The sequence below is a fragment of the Sphaerodactylus townsendi genome, linkage group LG08 (genome assembly GCF_021028975.2).
Source record: "Sphaerodactylus townsendi isolate TG3544 linkage group LG08, MPM_Stown_v2.3, whole genome shotgun sequence".
Classification (NCBI taxonomy): Eukaryota; Metazoa; Chordata; class Lepidosauria; order Squamata; family Sphaerodactylidae; genus Sphaerodactylus; species Sphaerodactylus townsendi.
The window spans coordinates 48,402,153-48,426,706 of NC_059432.1; the positions used below are offsets into that span (position 1 = coordinate 48,402,153).

Below are 24,554 nucleotides of genomic sequence, written 5' to 3' on the forward strand. Positions count from 1 at the left end.
CAGTATACTTTCCAATAACCTTTAATTTTTCAAGGGCCATTAATCTCTGCACTTTCAGGCCTTCCATCTACATGTCAGAAGCTTCCTTTCACAGGAATAGTGTTACAAGATTATCACGAGGAAACTAAATGCAATATTTCCACTTCAGTTTCCTTCTTTTGTTGGTCTGATCAAAACAATAATCAAAGCTACATCAGGGAGAAACCTGAGATTGAGATCTGGCACCACAAATGTATATGTTTAGTTTCCCTCCACCTTGTAGTGTACGTTGATTAATCTTGATTAATCCTATAAACTTTACATGGTATGCCAATAGATCAATTAAAATTCAGTAATAAATTAATACTGAAACAGTTTTAACCTTAATAAAGGATCCATTTGAAAACCTTACATTATAATATGAAGCTGGATTACCGTCCTATAATTATTTATTCAACATTCTCCATGAATTTTATACTAGCAGTTCTGAATCAACCCCTAAACTCCTACTCAGTTGTCTCACCATTCTGATGTATATTTATGCAAGTCTTCCATTTGTACTTTGAATATGAACTTCTCAAATGCTCCGATGGATGTGTCTTGGTCTTGTAATGCTGCAATAAATTAAATTCCTGGGAACAGAGACTGACAAACTCGCTTTAATATCTTCTTTGATACTTGCAACGTAATGACTGTGTATTTGCTACAGAGGCCAAAAGGAAATCTTGTTTAAAACTGTGCATCTTAAGGGTGTAACTTTTATCTGTTCTTCCAAATGCCTACAAAACTGTATCATCTTTGCCATGGAAGTAGTTGTGCAATTTGTTTATTAAAGATAAGAAAGATGTATGAGGTCTCCTTCCTGGCTGGCGGTTAATTCCTCACACCCCACTTACACCTGCATTTTTTCCTGCAGTAAGAAATAGATTAGTGTCATGTGACTGTTTTACAGCTTATGCTAAAAGCAAAAGCTGCAAAGCTTGCAGCTTTCCATTCTGGAAAATGGTACTCACATCCTATAAATCAAATTTTACTGAGGAAGGAAGGGAATGCCTATTTTAGTGCAAAGCAATTACACTAGGAGTAGAATGGGCTTTCTTCTGTTCATCAAAGCAAAACAGACATTGGTCTCTAGAGAAAGATTCCAAGACTATTTCAGCATTGGCATACTTATAAAACTTGGGGAATACAGAGCTTCTGGGGGGCAGGGTGGAACCAACCCCTTCAATGAAGCAGATTCTTTGCCATCCATAAATGATGGCTCCTGAGAATACCAAGGGTTTAAACTGGTAAACTGAAGGGCATAAGTAAAATATGATACAAGATTTTTTGGAAATAGAGCTATTTTTAAAAAGCACATTTTAGGTCTAAATCCACCAGCCTATTTTGTTCAAACACAGCACTGGGCAGCCCTGAATTTAGTTGCATAAGGATAGTAAACTTCTGAATGGCCTTTTGTTATTTAAATTATTGTGTACAAGTCACCTGGAGTGTCTTTGGCTAACACAGTTCTATACTTAGAGAAGAATCAGTATGTAAAATATCACCATCTAAAAAAACCTCTTAGTAGTATTCTCTCAACATCTGGCAATGATAAGTAACATCACAACAATAGCTAGGGTTGTACTAGACTGGGGGTTGGATACTCCCAGAACGTGTGGTGAATAGCACAAGACCAGGCCATTTTGCTTAACACGTAGGGCCAGTTTTCTACCCACCCAATTGAGACAATTTCCTGAGAGGCTGGCAGCACGTTTTGGAGAATTACTGTGGAGGGGTACGGGGGAAATAATGGCTTTTTATTAAGGATCAGCCTTTTTACAGTTGGGGGCCAGTGGTGTGGGAGAAGATGATGGGCATACCCATACAATTACCAGATAGGTCCAAGACAATTTTGGCAGCACCATCTGGCCTTGACTTACTCCCAGTGTATTTGACAAACTAAATTCCTTGCTTCCCCCTTTAGTTTACCGGTGCACCAACAACCTTCACAGACACATTTTTGAGACTTTGGGCCAAAGTGGTTGCCTAAAATTAAACACTAGGTAATCTTTTTACTTCATTTTAGCAGTGGTGGGATTCAGCAGGTTAGCACCACTTCGGTAGAATCAATTGTTAAAATGCCTCTTGTAAACAACTGCTTGTTAAAATATTTAAATCCCACCACCGGAACCGGTTGTTAAATTATTTGAATCCTACCACTGCATTTTAGATTTGTATCCCGCCCTACCCCGGCTAGGCCTGGCTCAGGGAGGCACACAACACAGTAATAACAATATAATACAGTCCATGATATAAAATCGCATCTTTCTACTATGATTAAAACATAACCTTATAATATTATAGTTTAACAAAAAAGCTGGCATTGTAAGAGATTCCTTAAAGATATCCTACTGCTCCAAACAAAGTAGAAGGTATCCCTGCTGGGGCTTTCTGCTATAAAACTACTTACTCCAATCTCCCTTGCCCTAAGGTTTAAACTTATCTACTGTTCATCTCTAAGGAAAATTATAGAAGAAGCCGGGAAGGGAAAAGAAGGACAAAGGATATAAAAGGGCAGACGGAAGGGAAGAAGGGAAAACTGAAAGGGAAGAAGGCAGGGAAACGAAAAGGGGAGGCGAGGCGAGGCAAGGAAAAGGGAGGAAAGTGAAAGAGAGAAGAAGAGGGAAGAAGAGGAAGAGGGGAGGTGAAGTTTGGTGTTAAATCACGACTGCCTCAATTGGGGGCCTGGTGGAACATCTCTTGTTTCAGGGTCCTGAGAAACTATGCTGTATCCCACAGGGCCCTAATGTCAGATGGTAGAGAGTTCCACCAGACCAGGGCCAGGGTCAAAAAAAGCCCTGGTTGCATACAACCAGCTTAAGCCATATCGGGTTATTATATCGTTGAATGTACATGATAACAATACAGGATGGCTATGTTCAAAAACAATTACTGAGGATTTATGCTCACTGATGAAGATTGCAGGTCGAAAACGCTTTTGAACGCATGAGGTGTTTTGAACATTTCTCTTCACAGTGGCGGGATATTGCCCCATTCAAAATATTAATACTGAAATAAGGGCACCCGCTATTTCTCCTCATATGAGGTTGTTGTTTATCCCCATGGAGCAAGATTACTGCAATACGTATACAGGTGTATAATCTGCAGTTTACATCTCCTAACAAATACGGGAAATTTATTTTCAGTAGTCATGTCGGGACTATCACTTTAAGAGTCTCAGAGCCGACCATACAATACATCTTATGAAAGAATCCATGTCGGAATACCTATGAATGTGGTATTTACTAAGAACTGTGTAATATTTTTTATGAACAGTGGACTTTACATCATGGTTCTATATATATGGTGAATATGTTTTAGTACATATGATAAAAACACGTGACAGACTGCATGTATGCATGACTTATAGGAGATGATTATTCCTTAGATTTTTCACATTAAGTTTCCGTTTCACTTTGTAGGTAATGTATAGGTGTTATTATTATTGCACATATTACACATTAAATATTAACTGGCAGCCAAGAGTGCAATGCGTTTTCTCTATTGGTTGTTGTTTGGGGGCAGCAGTGGGGGAAAACAAAGCCCCCCTTTTTCAAGTTCTGGATAGGGCCTGACGCAGGCCTCAACATGGCAAGCGGCAGCAAAAATAAAGGGGGAGGCGGCACAGGCCTCAACATGGCAAAAAACAACATGGCAAGCAGCAGTGGGGCACAGCATCACATGACATTCCCACTCATGTTCTCATATTTTTGTGGAAAACGAGAGACTCCCCCCCATGATATGCCCATTAACATTCAGTCCAAAATGCACATCTCCCTAACTATGCACTCTGAGCAACCAGTACATGTACAGAAAAGAAAACTGGGATATTTTGGGACTCCTGTTTTACCCAGGAGAAATGGCACCCAGTCGATATCATGAGCAGAAAACGTGCTTGGGGGAACGTTTCGGGAAGGTTGGGCTACAACGGTTGGTGGCTCAGCAGAGTTGAAAACTGACGTGACGTCAGGTGGGGAGATCAGGAGATGGGATGGAAAGATCAGGCAGCTGGCCAGGAAAAATAAACTGGTTCTGCTCCCATGGTGTTTGCATGGTAGCAGATTCACCACAGGATTTTAAAAAAGAATCGCCAAATTGGCAATTTTTGAAAATTTCTGGATGAGGGAAATATCGTGGGACAAACCTACTTTAGGACCAGGAACCGTGCGAACTTCTTGGCCAAACTGGGATATTTCCCTTGCTCAACCTGGGATATTTGGAGCGTGCAGAAACGACCTTGCAGAAAAGTTGTAATAACTAGTGAGAATATATATGAAGTGCATCAAATGCTTAGGAGAAGAAGAGTGTGGGAGTATGGGGAAGAATGAGGAAAAGTAAGAGAGAATCTCTACTAACAATGGAGATACAGTCTACCCCTATATTTCTCCCTTCCAAGCTACCCAGCCAAGGATGGCTTCATTTTCATCAAGATAAGGAATTCTCAAACAGGACAGCTCAGGGTTCACCAGGATTCTTGCTCCAGAAATCACAGCTTAACTTCTCATCAGTAAAGAAATAACACAGAAATGGAATACACTTCAGGAATGTGTATTTTCTGACATTTATTCCTGGAGCCCCAATATCCACCCCAAACATTCTTCCTGTACTATGGGGGAGTTATTCTTTGCAACTAAATCCTGAGCCCACAAATCTATCCTTTCCCCCACAAGATTTCACAGCTATATACAGAATGGCAAGGTTTGAGTCCAGTAGCATCTTAAAGACCACTAGACTTTTAGGAAAGGTTGGAAGGTGGGCTCTATAAGTCTCTCCCCTCCATTCGCATTATTCAGGCTCCATTCCAGAATCTCCAGATACGTGTAAAGAGGTTCAGTTCCAGCCTCCTTTCTTGATGCATCATGAAGTCATTACTAAATTTCGAAAGATGTTGCTAATGACCAAATGTGCTCCTTCACATGCCCCATCCCGCCATCAAGCAAGTGATGATCTGTTCAGAACATGCCTTCCATCACATTCAATGGATCAGGGTGCTCACCACTGCTCCCTGTCTATCAATAAGCAACCTGTCCTATCCCTGCCAAACTAGTTATGGCCTAGACAGTCAATGACCAGAACTAGGGCCATTATGCATTGGGACGTTTTCTCAGGGTTTTTTGCTCCACAGTTGGGTTGTAGAGGGGTCTCCTTGCGGTTCTCTGTTTACATGTGAGGAGGCGACCCACTGTCTGTTGCGCAGTTTGCCTGTCCTCATTCCAGGCCACTCCTGGTGGTTGTAAATTTGCCAGCTTTGTTTTTAAAGTCCTTTAAATGTTTATATCATTATTTCTATGTGGCATCTATTTGATATTTCTGTCTTATATCAATATTGTTCTTCCTTTTGCAAAAGCAAGTGGAAAGGCAAGAAACTGGGGGTGGGGAAAGTTTGTGCATTCTCCTTGTCAGTCCAAGGAAAGGTTTTTTTCAGGCACGTAGCTGCAATGAGGACATCCGGGGCGGCTTGTCCCGGGCGGAGCCATTGCAGTCATGTGGGGAGGTGAGGATGGGGGCATTTCAGCGGGGAGTGTCAGGGGCAGGGAGGGTGCGTGTGGGTAGTTCATGCCCCTGGTGCAGTTTCCCCTCCCTTTGTCACAGGGTTTTTAAAACTATTTTGAGCCACTTTAAAAGGAGCCATGAACAGCTGTCATCTGAGGGAGGATGTGGACTTGCCTTGATGGAACTGCGGAGCAGAGCAGCTGTGTATAATTGGCCGTATTTAAGCTAGTAATAACTGCACAGCCTGAATATCATGAAGCACAGGCCAGGAATTCCTTTTTTACCAGTTGAAAATTTTATTGAGGAAATTGTTTATTTGCTTTAAACTGTCTAAAAGCTTTACTTTGAAACAGTAGATAATGGCAATTGCCTCTGAATGCAGAGAGTAAACACAGCTTTCCTTAAGCAAAACAGGAGGTAGGTGACAAAGAACTCAAGTTATGTACATGAAATGGCCTTGCGTGTACATAATTCTGACTTTTGATCACTATCTATACAACCCCTCAAATGAATACAGAGTGACAAAACTTACTAAAAAAACCCTTTCAAGTTTCTTCTGTAACACACACACACCACCGTTAATAAGGCTTTCAGGACAACTAACTGGATGGAAACAGAAGACGACTTTGGATTTATACTCCATCTTTTTTTCCTATAAGGCATTTCAAAGCGGTTTACAAACTCTTTCCCTTCCATTCTCTGCAACAGATACCTTGCGAGGTAGGTGGAGCTGAGAGAGTTCAGAGAGAACTGTGACTAGCCCAAAATCACTCAGGAGGCTTCATGTGTAGGAGTGGGGAATCAAGCCTGATTTTCCAGATTGGAGTCCACCACACCACTGCATCACCCTGGCTTCAGAGAACTGATTTGCTGGTCCAATTAATTTCAGTTGTGCTTGTACAGGTGAATGCTGTGTCACTGGCCCTTCCATATGCCCAGTCACTACTGAATTAAACAATTAGTCACACACACGCCATTAATCATTCTTTCTGGCTAACACTAAGGTAATTGTTGGACCTGTATGCCTACACAGTTGATCAAGGTGGAAAATCTGAATCCAGGAAACTGAAATTTGTGTCCTGTTTATCTGTCAAAAGGCAAAGTCTCCACAGAACAGTTCAGGGTAGCTGCTGTAGTGGAAAGGTTGCATTTCCTCACAATCCACAAACAAACTGTGTGGGAAATGGGTTCTCTTCATTAAGTTTGGTGTACTTAACAATTCTATTACCTTGAAATTTAGTTCTGTAACAGTACCATCCTAAGCAGAGTTATACTCTTCTAGGTTTGTTGACTTCAACGAGCTTATAAATGTTTAACGCTACTTTGGATGGCACTGTAATATCATCAGTTTCCTACCTGTAAGTCCGTCCTTACTATTTACTGTTTTACTGCAGTGGAAGAGAAATGAGAAACTGGATGTTTCAAATGTAATTCTACAATAATTTGTTCACCAGTTTTGATGAGGCATTCTCAGAGATCCAGAGAAGCTTCTACCATTTTCACCTTCTGAGGTCTTCAGATATAACTCCAAATAAAAACAACATGTGAAATTTATCAAAGGCTGAAAAATTAACAAGATTCTAACTTGGAGGCCCAGGCCAAATAGAGTTCTTGCCTCTACCCTCTAAGTGGCCCTGGTTTTTGTTAATTTTTTTCACCCAGCTTAAAAAGTCCATTCTCAAACAATACCTATTTACCTATTGCAGTTTAAATAAAAAGCTACAATAAAGTTCTCAACTAAAGTTCAGATATTAAATTATGTGTGTATATATGATGGGGGGGGGGGTCTATGAAGAAAAAACTGTAACCATAAAATGAAAGTCAGACTGAAACTTTAGTTAAATCTTTTGCTCTAGAAAGGTCAGAAATGTTTTGCTAGGCTACATGAAGGTATCCTGTCAACTGGGTATTGTGGGTTTTCCAGGCTGTGTGGTCATGGCCTGGTGATGTTAGCTCCTAATGTTTCATCTGCATCTGTGGCTGGTATGTCAGGGTAAGATGTGGCACACTGTGTCATGGAGAGAAACCCATCTTACCGAAACATGTCTTTCAAGATGCCAGCCACAGATGTGGGCAAAACATTACGAATTAAAAACACTAGACCAAGGCCAAATAGCCCGGAAAAGCCACAACAGCCAGATGATTCCAGCTATGAAAGCCTTCAACAATATGAGATCCTGTCAGTTAATGAAGAAAGCAATTTTTGAAAGAGGCCCAAGGTATTAGAACACACAGTCTTTGGCTTCCTCCATCATACACATCTTGTTTTAGAATCAGTGAAGGTCGTTGGGATTGTCTGCCCAACATAATACATTATGATGCAGCTGACGGAAACCAACAGTATCTGTCACTAAAGTGTTTTCAGATAAGCTATAAACACATTTGCTTACTGGATTGGGGGAAAAGGTGATGTGGTCTGGAACATTAAAACCAGCACTACCTCTCTGATGCTGAAAGGCCTAATTCGTTCAGCATGGTTTCTGCTGGCAAGGGGGAAGGGAGGGTAAGATCAGAATGATTATGTGCGTCTTTAATTATACAAGAAGCCTTCTTTGATCAATACTTTCAAATACATTCTTTGTCCAGTTGCTAAAATTATAGATTAAAACGAACAATGCAAGGCTTCACTTACATTTCTTCCACACTATGCTGTTCAGGAAAAGATGAAAAGATGCAACATCACTTTATTCCAAATTAAAATCAAAGTATGTTTAGCATGTTAAGAATTATGTACGCATTATTCTATAAAAAGGGTTCAAGAGATTATACTAGCCACCCAGCTATTTAGAATGCTATCCACAATGCTGACACTGTTTAATAGATGGTGTTACACTAACCAGGTTTTATGGCCTTGTATTTATGCTGCAGTTGCATACTAGTATCCACCATTCACTTTTAACTGTGAAAAGATTCTCCTTGAGCAGAACAGGGAGAAAAAAAAGGCAAATGCTATGATAGACTTCTAAATTTACATGACAAAGAACACACTGCAAACACTTAAATGAAAGTTCAATTGATTTAATATTGTCTCGTATAGCAGGTTTCATGGATTAAAGTCACCAGAAACAATGCATTTTGAAATACACTAATTGCTAAACCTTTTAATTCACCTGAGCCTGTATACCTAAAACCAGAAAAAAGGACATTCTAGGAAACCTAATAAAGACCACTTTCTAGTATATTCACTTAACATTTGGAAAGCACAAGGAAGCAGTGACTGGGCCTAATGGACTGATAAAGTCATAGACTCAAGTACCACATTCCAGTCTCAAGATAATAAATAATTTTAAAATCTTGGGGTCCAAACCCAATTCAATATTCTAAATGGTAACAAACAGTTCATTTTTGGGTTTTTTTTCCTTTCTGAAAAGGAATTAAGGCATCATCTTGAAGAGCAATAAGAAATGATGAGTTAAAAAAAACCTTCTATGAAAACACATGATTTAGATAAGGAAGATGTATACTGGGAGAACTGTGTGTATGGGGCGGGGGGGGGGGAGTCCTGGAAAACAATGAAAACATGCTGTGCATTTCAAATAGAATCAGAGGCATTTTTCATTGAAAACAGTGATAGGTTTGATTGATCATGTCTCTAGAGCATATAGGAAACAAACAAATGGCATAGAGACCTACCAGACTGGATGATACGAAAGGATCCGTTCTCTAACCAAAATTCCTACACGCTACAGAAATATTTTTAAAAATGAATCAGGTTTGAAAACCAATGATACCTTCATGCCCTGAGCAGACCACAGTGAATATTACACAAAGACTGTGTCACATAAATTGATCTCTCTCAATGAAGCCCACCGCTACCTCGTGGAGGTGCCAATCTTGTCTTTACAGGGCTAAAAAGGAGTAAAGAGATCCCACACTTACATTGCCTCTGATGGTTCCTGAGTCAGGCTACTTGTCTGTGCCTGCTGCAGAGACTGCGACCCTCCCATCCTCAGCGTGCCCTTGTGTTGGAGCTAGCTGCAATCCAGGCCAGCTTCCTTGTTAATTCCACCAGCGAGAAACCCAGAGCGATCGGACTGTGGAGGCTGCAATACTGCAGTGCAGATGAAAACAGCTGCTTGCATCAGTGGCAGTAAAACACTTTCACAGCAGCTTTTCTTCTCTGAACTGTTGCCAGGTTCCTTCCTCGGCTCCCCTTTTGCTTCCCCTTTACCCGAATGAAAATGGATTTCAAATAAATAAACGTGCCAACTATTGTGTCAGACCACGTAACAGCCAGCAGCATTGAGACGAGGCACTGGGCAAGTGCATCTACGACAAGGGTTATTGGCTACCACCAAGCGGCTATTTAAAAAGAAAATTAAGACCCTCCCTTTAAGCACACATTGTCAGCTACTGTGGATCCCTCAGGACCTCCAGCCAGGACCATTATATTGTGTTGACTCAGCTGATTTGAAATGCAAATAGATTTGCTTGCCACATCCTGCATGTGCTCTTTATTTTGACAGGAAGTACTGCATAGATTTTAGAATAGTAAACAATAGAGAAGATTAATATGGAAGATTTAAAAACCCTTGTTTCCCTCCTCCCCCTTTTAAACAAAAGAGTTCATCCCTCTTCCTGAAATGGAATCTTCCATCAGGAAAGTGGGGAGAATGTTATGAATAGCCAAAGTAAACAAGACAATGCATGGGTATACAGGGGAGCAGTTTGGTTCAGAAAAATGATTCTATGCAACAATTTTGAAAGGGTCAAGGTGGCGGAGGTAGTGATTACAGAGATTTTTTTTCTTTGAATTTGGCAAGCATACCATGCACTGCATTGGCTAGACAGAATGCCAAGGGAGCTGGGGATTTTAAGAAAGCAGTTGCATCACAAAGCACATGGAGAGGCTAATTATTTGGTTTCTGTTCCACAGCTTCTGCAGTACCAGCTTGTAGAAATCTGTCTGTTAGCTGGGAATTGTAGGCACCAGCAGACTCTTGCTTAGCATTACCATATTTGGGCAGTACAGAGAGGTTCTACAAATGAATTAGGCGTTCAGTCATCCCAAAGTAGCAAAATACATACTTGTGAACTGTAGCAGCAAAAAGGACACATAGAGACACACAGCGATCAGATGCAACGGAAAGCATGAATGGACTTTGAATATGTTCAGGTTCAAGCACTCTCTCCCTTTGCTATGGCCTTATAATGTAAAAATAATGTACTTTTGTGGTAAACCATAGTTAATCATTACATCCAAACTACAAACTGTGATTTACTGACTCTTCAAAACCAGCATTTAAAACTCTAATTTAATGCTGATTTGGAAGATTAACTCAGGTCAATTATACCCTAGTGCTCTGTCCCAAGCTGAAGGGAGATTCTCTTCAAGGCAGAGCTTCCGTTACAGATACCTTCCCCTCCCCTCCCCACTCCACCCCACTCACACTCATCACACAGCAGATCTCTGCTGCTTGTGAGAGTGAGCAAAGAGTCACCTTTTCCTCTGCTTTGCAGGGAAGAGGGGAAAAATACCCTGTGTTATTCTTTGCTTTGGGATTTTTTTTGCTCTACCCCACCTCCCCTGCTCCACTTCTGCCCTCCCAAATGACTAGGAGGTCTTCTTAAAATGTTATTTCAACTTCAAGCATTTGTATCATATTAGATCTATTAAAATAATGATAAATCTAATATAGGAATATCAAAATAACAAGCCTCTCTCATCTTCCACATCAGCATCAGCAGCAGGATGTATGTGTGTATGAAGGGGAAGATGAGAGAATATCAGTTCTGGGACAGGGTCCCCTAGTTCTGTAGTGTGTGGTCCAGGGAATTTCATTGCCCCTTTCATTTGGGGAGGGGTTATATCCCTTCAGCTTTCAATCTTCAAACATATTTTCTCCCAGTCAGAGCACTGGAAGTGACTCTGCCCAAAAAAGAAGTGCTTGAGAGAAGGTTTCAGGGATATATGCTGTGGGCGGGGAGGTTCATCACCATCTACCCTTTTCGCTTTTAAAATTGAGCTCTCACTCTTCTCTATGTGACTGACCTAGTTCCATGTATAAATCCATAGACCTGAAATCATCATCTCTAGTTTTGCCCACAATTTGTGTTTCTAGCCTGGATTAAACATTCCAAATTATTTAAGGCAGATTTATGAGGGGTAGCCTTGGATGAACAGGATCACGATGCAAGTCAGTTTCAGGTAGTCAGCTCAAGGTAAACTCAGCCTTCCATCCTTCCAAGGCGGGCAAAAGGAGTACTCAACTTGTAATGGGTAAAGTATAGATGACTGGGGAAGGCAATGGGAAACCACCCCATGAACATAGTCTGCCTAGTAAACGTGGTGATGTGACAGTAATGACCCGGTGCTTACACCTTTACCATTGTAGCCAGGTTAATCTGCTGCAGCCAAAATGGACAGTTTTGATATAACTTTTCTTGGTATAAATGTCTGTGAACTAGGACCTGTTTCAATTCCTAAGTGAAGCTGGCAATGATTATACACATACCAGAAAGGTGCATTATAACAAGTTTCCCAAAATACAAGTATGTTATATAACACATTGCAGCACAAGTATAAACAAAGATCTAAGAGTCTTGCTTTCATCTGTGCTCTGAGGTGTTATGTAATAGACCTATGTCCTGGAAAACTGGGTTTTCTTATATAAATAAATAAATTCTAGCAACTGACTACAACATATCATGCTTTTCGTGAAGTGGGTTCTGCTAATAAAAGTTTACAGTGATCTATGTAATGATCACCTCCATACTGGATTACTGTAACTCGCTCTACTCAGGGCTGACCTTGGGTCTGATCTGGAAGCTCCAATTGGTGCAAAATGCAGCTGCACAGGTTCTTATGAGGACATCATGCATATTCGACCTGTGCCCCATCAGCTACATAGGCTCCAGGCAGAGTACAAAATCTCGTTCAAGGTTTCAGTTCAGACATTTAAACCCCTAAACGGTCTGGTCTCTTTCAATATGTCCCCCAGAGAGCATTACACTCTGCTACTAACTGCAGGTGGTCCCAGGCTAGTGTCTGTCTGTCCTCAACTAGGTGGAACGCTCTGTAGAATCTTCTGTCAAATGACACCAGGGCCTTGAGGGACAGAGCTGTTTTGTCAGATTTGCAGTTGAAGGCAGCCATGGACATGTTTCCATCTTAGCTGGCCTCCCCCCCCTTCCTTGTTTAATAATACCAAATTTGTTTTAGGATACAGTGTTGGGGACTTTCTGAGCCAATCCATCCTTGGTTGGACCAAGCACCATCTTTACAAGTTTTATATGCTTTTGTATATTATTGTTGATTATAATTTTACTGTTTTTATACTAGTGTAAGTCGCTCTGAGCCCACTGTGGTGGGGGAAAATGGGTTAAAAATAAAAAAATCAATGCTATTTAAGGTGCCAGTAGATACTATGTAAAATGATTTAATTTTCTCTACGTTTCTCACATATTTTAAGCTTTTCATGTTTTTTTTGGAAACCGCCATATACTGGTGTAGATTAAACCATCCTCTAAGCAACCTTCATTCAAAGCAAGTGCCTCTTTGAAAGCCAGCTTGGTGTAGTGGTTAAGAGCAGGTGCACTCTAATCTGGAGAACTGGGTTTAATTCCCTGCTCTGCCACTTGAGCTGTGGAGGCTTTTCTGGTGAACTAGATTAGCTTGTGTACTCCAACACATGCCAGCAGGGTGACCTTGGACTAGTTACAGTTCTTTGGAGCTCTCTCAGTCCCACCTACCTCACACAGTGTTTGTTGTGAGGGGGGAAGGGAAAGGAGTTTGTAAGCCCCTTTGAGTCTCCTTCAGGAGAGAAAGGGGGGATATAAATCTAATTCTTCTTCTTTTTTTGTTCAGGTAGGAAAGTGAATGGATTCAGCCTACTGTATATCTTTTTCTTATCCAATTTCCTTGGTGTGAGATAAACCAATATGTTAAAACTCGTTACTAAGGCTCCACATAAATTATGAGGTTTAAAGGAAACAGTAAGGTACAGGTATTACTTTGTGATTCTTTTGGTTCCATGGCTACTTCTGATCAGACAGGTTTTAAAACACTGCAAAATTTGCCAAACTCTTTAACTAGGGTTGGAAAATACCTGGATATTTTGGGGATGGAGCGTGAGGGAGGCCTGATTTGCATAGGGGAGGAGCTTCAATAGGGTGTAATCCATAGACTCCACCTTCCAAAGTGGCCATTTTCTCAGTTGTAATCCCATTCACCACCTGGAAGCTGGCAACTACCTTTATCAGATATTACAGGTTGGGTACATCGTGAAAGAATGACTGCTCTCTGAGAAAAAAAGAAACTATTCTTTATCTCCAGAGAGAGATCTAATAGAATCCAACTCTAGGGAGATCATTCATGTAGGAAAAGTATAGAACAAACAACAGACAACTTAAGCTTTGCAATCCCCTGTGCTCAGAATCCACAGCAAATTAAACCACAAATGACAGACACAAATGAGGTCTTCTGAGACACTAACTAGAATTCCAGTATTTCATTTTATGAGAAACAGTGAAAACACGAAGTAGAATCTACCCCATCCCCCAAAAGCTGAAGTGCACAACAACTTTTAGCCAATACTTTTCCAGGTTTCTGACAGTAATTGGACTCACTTAGCCTTTGCTTTCCACTCAGTAACACCCTGGGAAGTAGATTCTCGAATACAAATAGGAAGTTTTATCAACTCATCTATGGAGTTTCTGATAATGCTACAGGCCTCAAGCAAGGCCAGATTATCTAGTTAATTTCTGCTGCTTTTGCAGACATTGGCGTTTTCCACACAAATCACCTAAAACGTTTGTAAAACCTTTTTAATCCCTGTCTTTACCATGATGTTTGCCCACATTCACCCCCTCAAAACGTTTCTTAATGGCATTAGGTGTTTTCCCTTTTTTAGTTATTTGTTGAATCAATGTTTCAGTGCTTATGCTGTGATTCTCTATAGCTTATACAAACAATGCTTCGAGGATTTCATCCTCCCCAAATAAAAACAAACAGAAATGATTAAAATAAACAGACAAGGGGGAATGGAGCGAGCTGAGTGATGTGATAAAATGGCGCTGCGAAAAAAGTGTAAGATGTAACATGGAGCAAAAGGAACAGGACAGAGGCATCAAAAGTGTAGTAAATAGATGGCACGGCAAGTGAAGACATTAAAACCGTTTCAAACCAAAGAATCATTTTAAAAGGATATTTAAAATGTTTTGAGGATGGAAACAATATATTTTCAAGACATAAGAGGGGGGAAATGAAGAACTCTATGGAGGAAACATTTTATTTCCTACCTCAAAACATTTTAAAAGGTTTATGCAAAAAAGGCCATTCATTACTTATATGGAACACTATCCATCTTTTAATTGAATACTACTTTTTAAAAAGCAATTAAAAACTGACAAATGCCTACCTTCCTTCCTTGCCAGATAGACTGACCAGATGTGCTTTAAGATTCACCAAATACAAGAAGAAGGATGTTTTATTGTTTCATCAAATTGGAGCATGGACAAATAAAGAATTAAGCAGTGCTACAGACCTTTTTTTATGGCTACAAGGGACCCAGCATTTCAAAAGGATATATGATCGTTCAGAAGAGATATTTTTGCCAATTCCAGCATTTCTATGAAACTGAGACCTGACAGCTATTATCCTCCCCTGTGTACAAAATATTACAAGTCTTTACAAGACAGTTTACTACAAGAGTGGAAATTAACTGCATTGCGAAACCAGTTTCTGCTAGGATTATTAACTCAATAGCCATGCCTTTGTCCCATGAAATTTCTTTTAATAACGAAAGGCCACACTTCCGGGTTAAAATTAAAAGGGTAGGAATAAAATGTCTGCTGAAATCACCGTGCTCCTTAGTCAGGGGCATATCTACAGAAAATGGTTCTGGGGCAAGCTCTTAAACTGTGCCTCCTCCAACCTCTTGTGATCTAGATGTTCTGTCCCTATTGATACACCTCAAGATAATAGTGTCTTTCTTGTCGCTGCATCACACTGGGTACACATATTCAGCTTACTGTCCACCCATACTCCAAAATCTTGTTCACACACACTGCCACTCAGTAGTGTATCCCCCATCCTGGGAGAAAGAGGGGGAAGAGGGAGAAAAAGGGAGAGAAGGGGGGAAGAGCGGGAAGAGGAAGAAAAAGGGAGAGAAGGGGGAAGAGAAAGGGGGAAGACAGAAAGAGAAATGGAGAGAGAGAGAGAAATGAGGGAAGAGGGAGCCTTGGAGGTAGGGTCAGTGTGAAACATCACCCAAGTACCCCCTGCCAACAAAAAAAAAGGCTCTAGTTTAACATTAAGTTTGATTTTCTTCTAGGTGAGCGGTTCTGCGGCCGGGAAGAGACTGGGGGAGTGGGCAGACCCAGGAGAGTGCTGTTTCTCTGGCCTTGTTTCTGCCCTCAGTCTCCTCCCAGCCGCCTCTTGTCTAGAAGTAAGCTAATCTTAATTTTAAAGCAGCCACAGGCTTTTTTCTCCCAATGGTGGCAGGTGGGGGGGGGGGGAAGAGATGGGCCACTTCCCCCCCCACACACACTGTTTTCCCACTGCCACTGCCAAAAAAGCATCTGGTTGCTTTAAAATTAAAATTCTAGGAGGTGAGGCCAGCCTAGATCAATCAGGGTGGGGGTTCTTCCTGCACATACCCCAACGATCCCCTGGGATCCTTGAGCCTCCCTGCCCCCTGTAGTAAAACAGGGTGTATTTGTATCAGACAAGTCTCTTTTTCCAATGGCTCCTTTAACCATCTTCAGTGAACTGTCCTATGTTGCTGGTACCTAAGGTCTGGTCAAGACAAGAAGAGTGCAGGTCTAATAGTCAGACTATCACTTTAGATGGTTGATGCTTCTGGGCACTTCATTTTTCAGTCAACACACCCACACTTTTGTCCTTGCTCAAGCCATGGCATCAATATATGACAGGACCACAGACACATATATCCCAAACCACATCTAGCACAGCCTATTTAAATTAAATTACAGAATTAAGCACCATGTATCTTTAGTGTAACTTTAGTTTACTTGAATTGAAAATGGCGCAATTATTTGAGACTGGAGTTGCTTCCAACCTATCTATAACATCACCATCGCTGTGCTACTCAATTATGACACTATAAAGATTGCCCCAATAGAATGAGAAGTATATTTTAAAAGGTTAGTCTAGTTTCATGCCAACTCTAAATGTGAAATGCCCTGTTAGAAGGCTGTTACTTTGTACTGCTTATTTGACAGGTCACAACACAGTCTCACATTTTGATGTGAACCTTTTCAGGCACTTTTCATTATGAGGGCAAATGATAATTAAATACAAAGACAAATGTCCTTTTCAGAATGTACAAGAGTTATTAGAGTTTATTGCCCTGCTGGAAAGCCCCATGGTGAATACTGAACTTTTGCCTTTTCATAGATATAAGAACATAAGAAAGAGCTTGCTGGATCAGACCAGAGGCCATCTAGTCCAGCACTCTGCTACTCGCAGTGGCTCACCAGATGCCTTTGGGAACTCACATGCAGGATGTGGCAGGATGTGAAATGGCCTTCTGCTGCTGCTGCTCCTGAATACCTGGTCTGCTAAGGCATTTGCAATCTCAGATCAAGGAGGATCAAGATTGGTAGCCATAGATTGACTTATCCTCCATAAATCTGTCCAAGTCCCTTTTAAAGCTATCCAGGTTAGCGGCCATCACCATCTTCTATGGCAGAATATTCCACAGGATTATATCACCATCAGTAACCACTCAGATCAATGGCAAGATACAAATATTCACACAAAGAAAATTCTTAGATCCAAACTAGCATTTTGGGGGGCAGAAGGATTTCTGCCTGCAAAGCTCTTTCCCACCCCACAGCAATTCAGGACAGGACCAAAAGGGGGGTGTTTCAGGGGGCTGATGGCAATGGGGGGAAAGTTGCACTACATGGGCAGAAGGAAATCCTTGGGCCTGCGAAAACACTAGTCTGGAACCAGATCTATCATTCCTCTGAATTTTCTCTTACTGTAATTTAGATGGGTTTTACTGCTACATATACATAGCATTCATTTGACAATTTCATATCCTGAAAACTCTGTGTAGAAGCTTCATAGATTTCTTACAACTGAAAGTCCATATATAGATATTATGCACACACACAAAAACACAAACACACAAAGAGAAAGAGAGAGAGAGAGTATGTAATTGTTAGGAAAAAGGTTTTGTTTGATATGCAGTATCAAGTCAAGGCAGCAGCTCTGCCTCCCCAGGTTTATATAGGCAAATCTGTGCAGAAAATAACTTGAATAGGCTGGATAGCTTTGCCTCAATGACCAGATAAAACCCCACAGGAAAAATCCCATCATCATGAATGCCTACAGGAAAAAAGTCCATATTCAGAAAAAGCCCACACAATTTTGAGAAGGCTTATATGACTGCCATGAAGGTTGCCTTTCTGCATGCTGAGGTCAAAGGGTGTTCTTTTCACCTGTGACAAAGTCTCATGCTTGAAGACAGAATATGAAACTAATATCAACATAAAAATTACACTGAAGTCTCTTGTTACATCAGCTTTTGTCCCAGTCAAAGATGTGAGAAGTGTTTTTGATAAGCTTGCCGCCACATTTCCAGAGGAAGATGGCTATAACGAGGTGGTCAAGTATTTCTTTTCTATATATAGGGTACAGCTGGCACAGATCCTCAGTTTCCTATAAGAATATGGAATCATCATGGTGCACCCCTAACACAGTCACCAAAAACCACAAACCGTTGTGGGGGATTTCACAATGCTCTTATGACCCCATCCAAAGGGGGAGGAATCTACCACTGGGAGCAGTGTGGAGCTGCACTGGTGGATTTGTCCTCTCCAGTCCCTCAGCTTTCCTCGGTGGTTGGATATGGTGCGAAACACCACACCAGTGTCCCTGCACACCCACCGCCACCAACAGCACAGTTGGGGCATTCTGAGGGGGGTGTCCAGGGAGAAGCTGACACTACTGGGGAGCCTCCTTGGGCAGAGTAGGCCACAGTGACATACCTGCCCAAAATGGTGCTTTGGCCAAGTACTAAAATTGTGCCTCCCTCACAAAATTATGGCCTGCAAGTGGTGGTGGGTGGGGGCAGCAGAAGCAGTGGGTGACCAGCAAGGAGCAGCAGAAGAGGCAGGTGACTGGTGGGGGGTGGCATAAGTGGCAGGTGAGCGGCATGAGCAGTGGGCAAGTGGCAGAAGCAGTGGGTAAACAGCAGAAGTGACAGGCAAGTGGCAGGGGGTGGCAGAAGTGGTAGACGAGCGGCAGGGTACAGAGGCAGTAGGCAAGCAGCAGAAAAGATGGATGAGTGGGGGGGCAGCAGAAGCACTGGGCAGGCAGTAGCTGGTGGGAAGGGGTTCAGAATCCTCCTGGGGGAGGATGGGGGGGACCAACCCAATGTGCCCCCCACATGACCCTTGAAAGTGGTGTCTAATCACATGCCCCCTCTGTCCCCCCTAGATATGCCTGCCCCCCCCCCCCCGAGATAAGCCATTGGCAGGCCAGCATGGCTGCGGCACCCCATCTGGGTTGGGTCCTTTTGGATGGGGCTGCCCATTCCCTATTCCACTGGAATCATCCCAGCATGTGATTTGTTTGATGGACTGCAGAGGGACCTGACTTGCCACAAATTAACAGTGGCTAATGCACAGGCAGGTTGCTTGGAGGTACTACATTGACATTGTAGTGAAATATGAGGCACTACAAGGAAATATGAGGCACTACATTGACATTGTTGCCACTTCTGTGTAGAAATAACAGTAGGTGGAAGTGTGGGGAGGCTAAAAATATACAAAAAAGCATTCCCATCACAAAAAGCCCTCATTTGGCTTACTGGTGGCATAAGTTCAAAGTCCAAAAAGTGGCATAAGTCCAAAGGCCTGGCTGCCGGCACAACAGGGGTGACAGTGGGTGGAAGTCGACTGTCCATGTGGGCTTTTTTTCTTGTGGGCATTCATGACAGTGGGCTTTTTTCTGGGAACACTTTTCCTGTGGGCTTTTTTCCTTTTTTTCATGGAACCCTACGCCTCATTTCTCTGGAAATAATGTTGTTTTAATCTTCAGTTGAAGCGGTCCCTATGGCCACATAACTTACAGAAATGTAAATAAGAAACCATCTCTCTTGAGGCCATGATCACCTTTTCTCTTTCTCTGGCTCACAAATTAAAAAAAAATCACAAAGCAATTCACAATCATGTCCCAGCAAGCAAATACAGAAGATGGTGAATCATTTCGCTAATCGACAAATGACAGATATATGCATTTCTTGCAGATTCGTAGTTGCCACAAGCTGACAGATTAAGTTGTTAGGATGAAAAAGACACGTCCTCCAGGGGATGGACAGCTCAATAGTCTGAATTCCAGTGTGGACCTTTCGATTAATAAGGGTGTGAATTTGTAAGTCATAGAACTGTTAACAAGCATCAAGACCAATGTCACATTTTTGGCATCTGGGAGATGACAGGGACATGAGCAAGCGGCTCATTTCAGTCCAAACAAAAAAAAGGAAGGGCACATATAAAAGTAAACACATTTTGATTCAAAAATTTAAAAAAATCTTTTGACATATCTGATGTAATAATCCTTTTGAAATCTATTAATGATATATTACTTTCATGACCAATCATGCCAATGTTTATAAAAACAACAAAAGGTTGATACCAAAGATTGATAGCAAAGAAACAACATATTTATAGAGGCAAATAAAATGCACAGTACCTCTTCCTTCCCTCAGTCAGACTCCCACTTTCTTGATCAGGTAGTTCCACTGGTTCTGAAGTCAAAGATCTTTGGTCAGGGAAAGATGGGATGGCTTGATCAATCTCTTGGCAACCACCAGGCTCGGAAATACTGCAAAATAAATTTAGCCAGTACTATTATGTAGTAATACCTGTAACACAGTTTTTCTATTGTATTCAAAAGTTCCCACAGAGAGGATAAATTACTGTCTACCTACTAATCATAGGGCCAAGTTTAATTTGAATAAACACAGCAATGTCTAGGGTTGCTAAGTTAGAATCTATCTATCTATCTATCTATCTATCTATCTATCTATTTATTTTATTTATTTATTTATTTATTTTTCAGATTTTTAGACCGCCCCATCCCCTAGGGGCTCTGGGCGGTGTACAACACAGTAACCACCGTGTACAGCTAAAAACAGCTAAAACCTTTAAAAGCAGCAGTAAAATAGGAAACTAACTATAATAGTTAAATTAATTCATAGAATGGCGTCCGCAGTCTCAATTTCAAACCCTCTTGCCGGAGGGAAGGACAGCAATCCCAAGATGATAAGGCCCAGATGTTGTAGTGGCTATGGGGGGGGGCCACCATCAGCGGCTGGAGTACCTCCAAAAGCCCGGTGAGGAACAGCTCCGTCTTACAGGCCCTGTGAGAATTCCATAAGGTCCCGCGAGGGTCCGGACCCAGCTGGTGGAAGAAGCGTTCCCACCAGGCTGGGGAGCCAGAGAGCTGTAAAGGCCCTGGCCAGCTGTGGAAGGCTCAACAACCCATTGATCATCAAGGGGCCAGGGACCACCAACCAGGTAGATTGGCCTCTGCTGGCGAGAGAGGCCCGTGTTGGGGCGTGTGGGGTGATGCGGTCCCGAGAGAATCTCAATGGAAGGTCCCAGGCCGCGTAAGGCCTTTAAAGGTCAGTACCAAACACCTTTGAAGATGATTCGGAGACTCTACTGGAAGCCAATGCAGCTGGCGTGAGCACAGGCTGGATGTGATCCCAGATGCTTGGCTAATACCTGCGAAAGCAAACGCAGCAGCTGCATTTTGGACCTCAGTTTTAACCTCCGAATCATCAAACGCATAGGGAAGGCTCACGCGTAGAGCCGAGTTTACAAGCAGCCTAGTCTAATCTGGAGATGACCGTTGCATGGATCACTGTGGCCAGTTCGGTCTGGGAGAGAAAGGGGGCCAAATCCGCCCGGGCCCTGGTGGAGGAGTGGGAAAAAAGCAACCCGGGTTACATGGGCCCACCTGGGGTCTCCATTGATAGAGACGAATAGTCAAGACGTGGACCCCCAGGATCTATGTGATCTGGAGGAGTCGGTGTCAATGCATGACCCCCCCCCCCCTCCCACACCGGTCGGCTGAAACATCCCCCTCTCCCCCTCGCGGCCCAGCCAGAGGATCTCCGTCTTGATGGATTCAGTTTTAACCTGCTCTGTCGCAACCAACCAGCAACCGCCTCCAAACAATGCTGTAGAGCCGCAGGGGCGGTGGCTGTTCCCCCCTCCATCAACAGAATGAGCTGAGTGTCATCTGCATACTGATGACAGGACAGCCCAAAACTCCGTATCACTCAGCTGAGCAAGGGGTCGCATGTAGATGTTAAATAACAGCGGGGATAGCAATGCCCCCTGGGGCACACCGCAATGAAGCGGGCACTTCCTGGAGGCCTCAGCCCCGCACCTCACTTGCTGAGTCCGCCCCCGGAGAAACGAGGCAATCCATTGAAGGACAATGCCCCGCACTCCAGAGGCAGCCAGGCGGTGGGCCAAAAGGTCGTGGTCGACCACATCAAACGCTGCGGTAAGGTCTAACAATACCAGCAGCGCCGATCCGCCTTGGTCAAGCTGCATACGGAGCGTATCTGTGACGGCGACGAGAACAGTCTCCGTCCCATGCCCAGCACGGAAGCCGGACTGGAAGGGGTCAAAAATCTATCTATCTATCTATCTATCTATCTATCTATCTATCTATCTATCTATCTATCTGATTTACTATACTGCCCCATCCCCAAAGGGCTCTGGGCGGTGTACAACCAATAAAACAATCACATTAAATCATGATCAATTAATCAACATTTTTAAATATCAGCCAAACACAATTAACAACCAGCTCCAACCTCCATCTTAAAATCAGATGATGACATAAACAATTGACTCATCGGGTTAGCATAATATGGACAAGCCCCCAAGGTGGAATATGGGGCGCAGAGGACAGATTGGGAATGTCTGGATTGGGAAACTCCTGGCGAGAGTAGAGAACTCAGCAAAGTAGAATCGACCTTCCAAGGCAGACATTTTCTCTAAGGGAATTGAACTTTTATCTTGAGATCAGTTTTAATTCCAGGAAATCTTCAGGCCCAACTTGATAACCTTGTGCCCCACTGGTCTCTCAGAACATCCAGATTATCAGTGTGAATAAATAGAAACTTTGTTTCCAGAAATTTACATTAATAAGATACTTCATTCTAAAGAATTCATGGTAGCTATTCTACTACTACTACTACTACTACTACTAAAACAATCTAAACTTTTCTGACTTCAGTACTACACACAACAGCAAGATTGTCTCACCATGTTGCCTTAAAACACTTTCCATACATCTCCCAAAACTATATATCGTGTAAGGGGTGAAATTAAGTTTTTCTTCTGATAGCATAAAAGGTATGTATCTATTGTAATAATATCTATTATTGAACAGGGGAACAAACATGGCAAAATTGACAATTATGCATTTGTTGCTGCAGGAGTGCCCTCTACTGATCAGACAGCAAATAGCACTTTTAATATTGTCCCATCATACCCCAGCCACTGTAGAGTTGCAGAAAGCTAAATGACGTAGTGAAAAGAGCAAAAGGGCTGCAAATGGAGATGCAGTCAGGCTCAACATCACTCTTGTAAATATGTACAAAGAGCCGTTTGCATGCACCAAGCTTCAGAATAGACTGAACTGGGAATGTACTGTGAGAATAAAAATAACGTTCAAATAAATTCCAAAAGACTGCATGCCAGTCCACAACTGGAAATGTAAAACCAAGTCTTCCGTCACCATAAAATACTACTGAATGTCTCTCATAAAAAAAGCCTGTCGGGCAAATTCTCATTGTTTGTTATTACAAAACAGTCTTGGAATCTGGAGGGAAGGGGAAGAGAGGATGACTTATATTTAATTTGTTGCAGGATTCTATCGAATCCATGGATAATTTATTTTATTTTATTTTATTATTGAACTTATATACCGTCCTCCCCCAGAGGGCTCAGGGCGGTTTACAACAAACAAACGACAACAAGTAAATAAATAAACAACCGCCGTACATTTAGTACTGGCATATTTTAAAACACAGCGTTCAAATCTTAATATGACATTTCAGACAACAGATGGCGTCTAAGCTAAAAACTCCTCTAAGAGGGGAATCAAAGCCCCCACTGTTAAAAGAGGGGAAAGAAGGGAGGAGAGGGGGCATCAGTGGCTGGCCTCCCCAAAGACCCGGCGGAATAGCTCGGTCTTACAGGCCCTGCGGAACTCATGAAGGTCTCGCAGGGCTCGGACAGCTGGAGGGAGAGCATCCCACCAGGCAGGGGCCAGGGCCGTAAAAGCCCTGGCCCGGGTAGAAGCCAGCCGCATCATGGAGGGGCCGGGAACCACAAGATGGGACATATGGGGCCAGACGGTCCCGCAGGTACAAGGGTCCCAGACTGCGTAAGGCCTTAAAGGTTAACACCATAATGTGTTACCGACCACCCTGGAATAGTGGGGGTAATGCTTAGTCACAGGCATCCCTGCCTGCGTGCCAGCCTAAAGGGTGATGCTTGCATTGTTGAGATGGGGAGCCCATTCTCTGGCAATAGCCAAGTCAACCTACAAGGAACTTCCAGGATTTTTTTCCTTTCTGTTCTCATGTTCTCAGCTTGCTTGCCATAGCAGCACATTTTCAGCTTCATAGCAAAAGAAGAATGTGTTCTCAACATGATACAGTAACCCGGAAGCATGGGTACTAATTTCCAGCTGCAAAAGGACCTCTGAGGGCACTGCCTTCTCTGATCATCTTATCCCAGATACTCCCTCCTGTAACTAACTTCTCCTGACCACCTTACAATGGACTCTATTGTTTCTCAAACAATCCAACTGGACACCTCCCAGAGGGGGTCCTAGCACCTCCCAAGGGTCATTCTGACATGCCCAAAGATGGTTCTTCATGCTATAAATATCCTACCCTCTAAAGGGCCAATCGGCCAGTGCCATTGACACCTTTCTGGCTTTGTCACTGTGCCCCCTGGAACCAGACACTGGCCATTTGGTTCTGAACCCTGCATCTTTTTCAAGTTGAGATCAGGTCGTATTACCTATA

The 24,554-nt window shown here is 42.5% G+C and overlaps 1 protein-coding gene across 17 annotated transcripts in view; it reads right to left on the reverse strand.

Annotated features, from left to right (window-relative positions):
- Positions 1-24,554, reverse strand: part of TACC2 (transforming acidic coiled-coil containing protein 2) — a 175,982-nt gene that overhangs the window by 73,271 nt on the left and 78,157 nt on the right. For all 17 annotated transcript variants that reach the window (XM_048506345.1, XM_048506329.1, XM_048506327.1 and 14 more), the window contains one exon: positions 20,183-20,314. In XM_048506345.1, the coding sequence (XP_048362302.1) occupies positions 20,183-20,314 (132 nt within the window). The remainder of the gene's footprint in view (positions 1-20,182; positions 20,315-24,554) is intronic.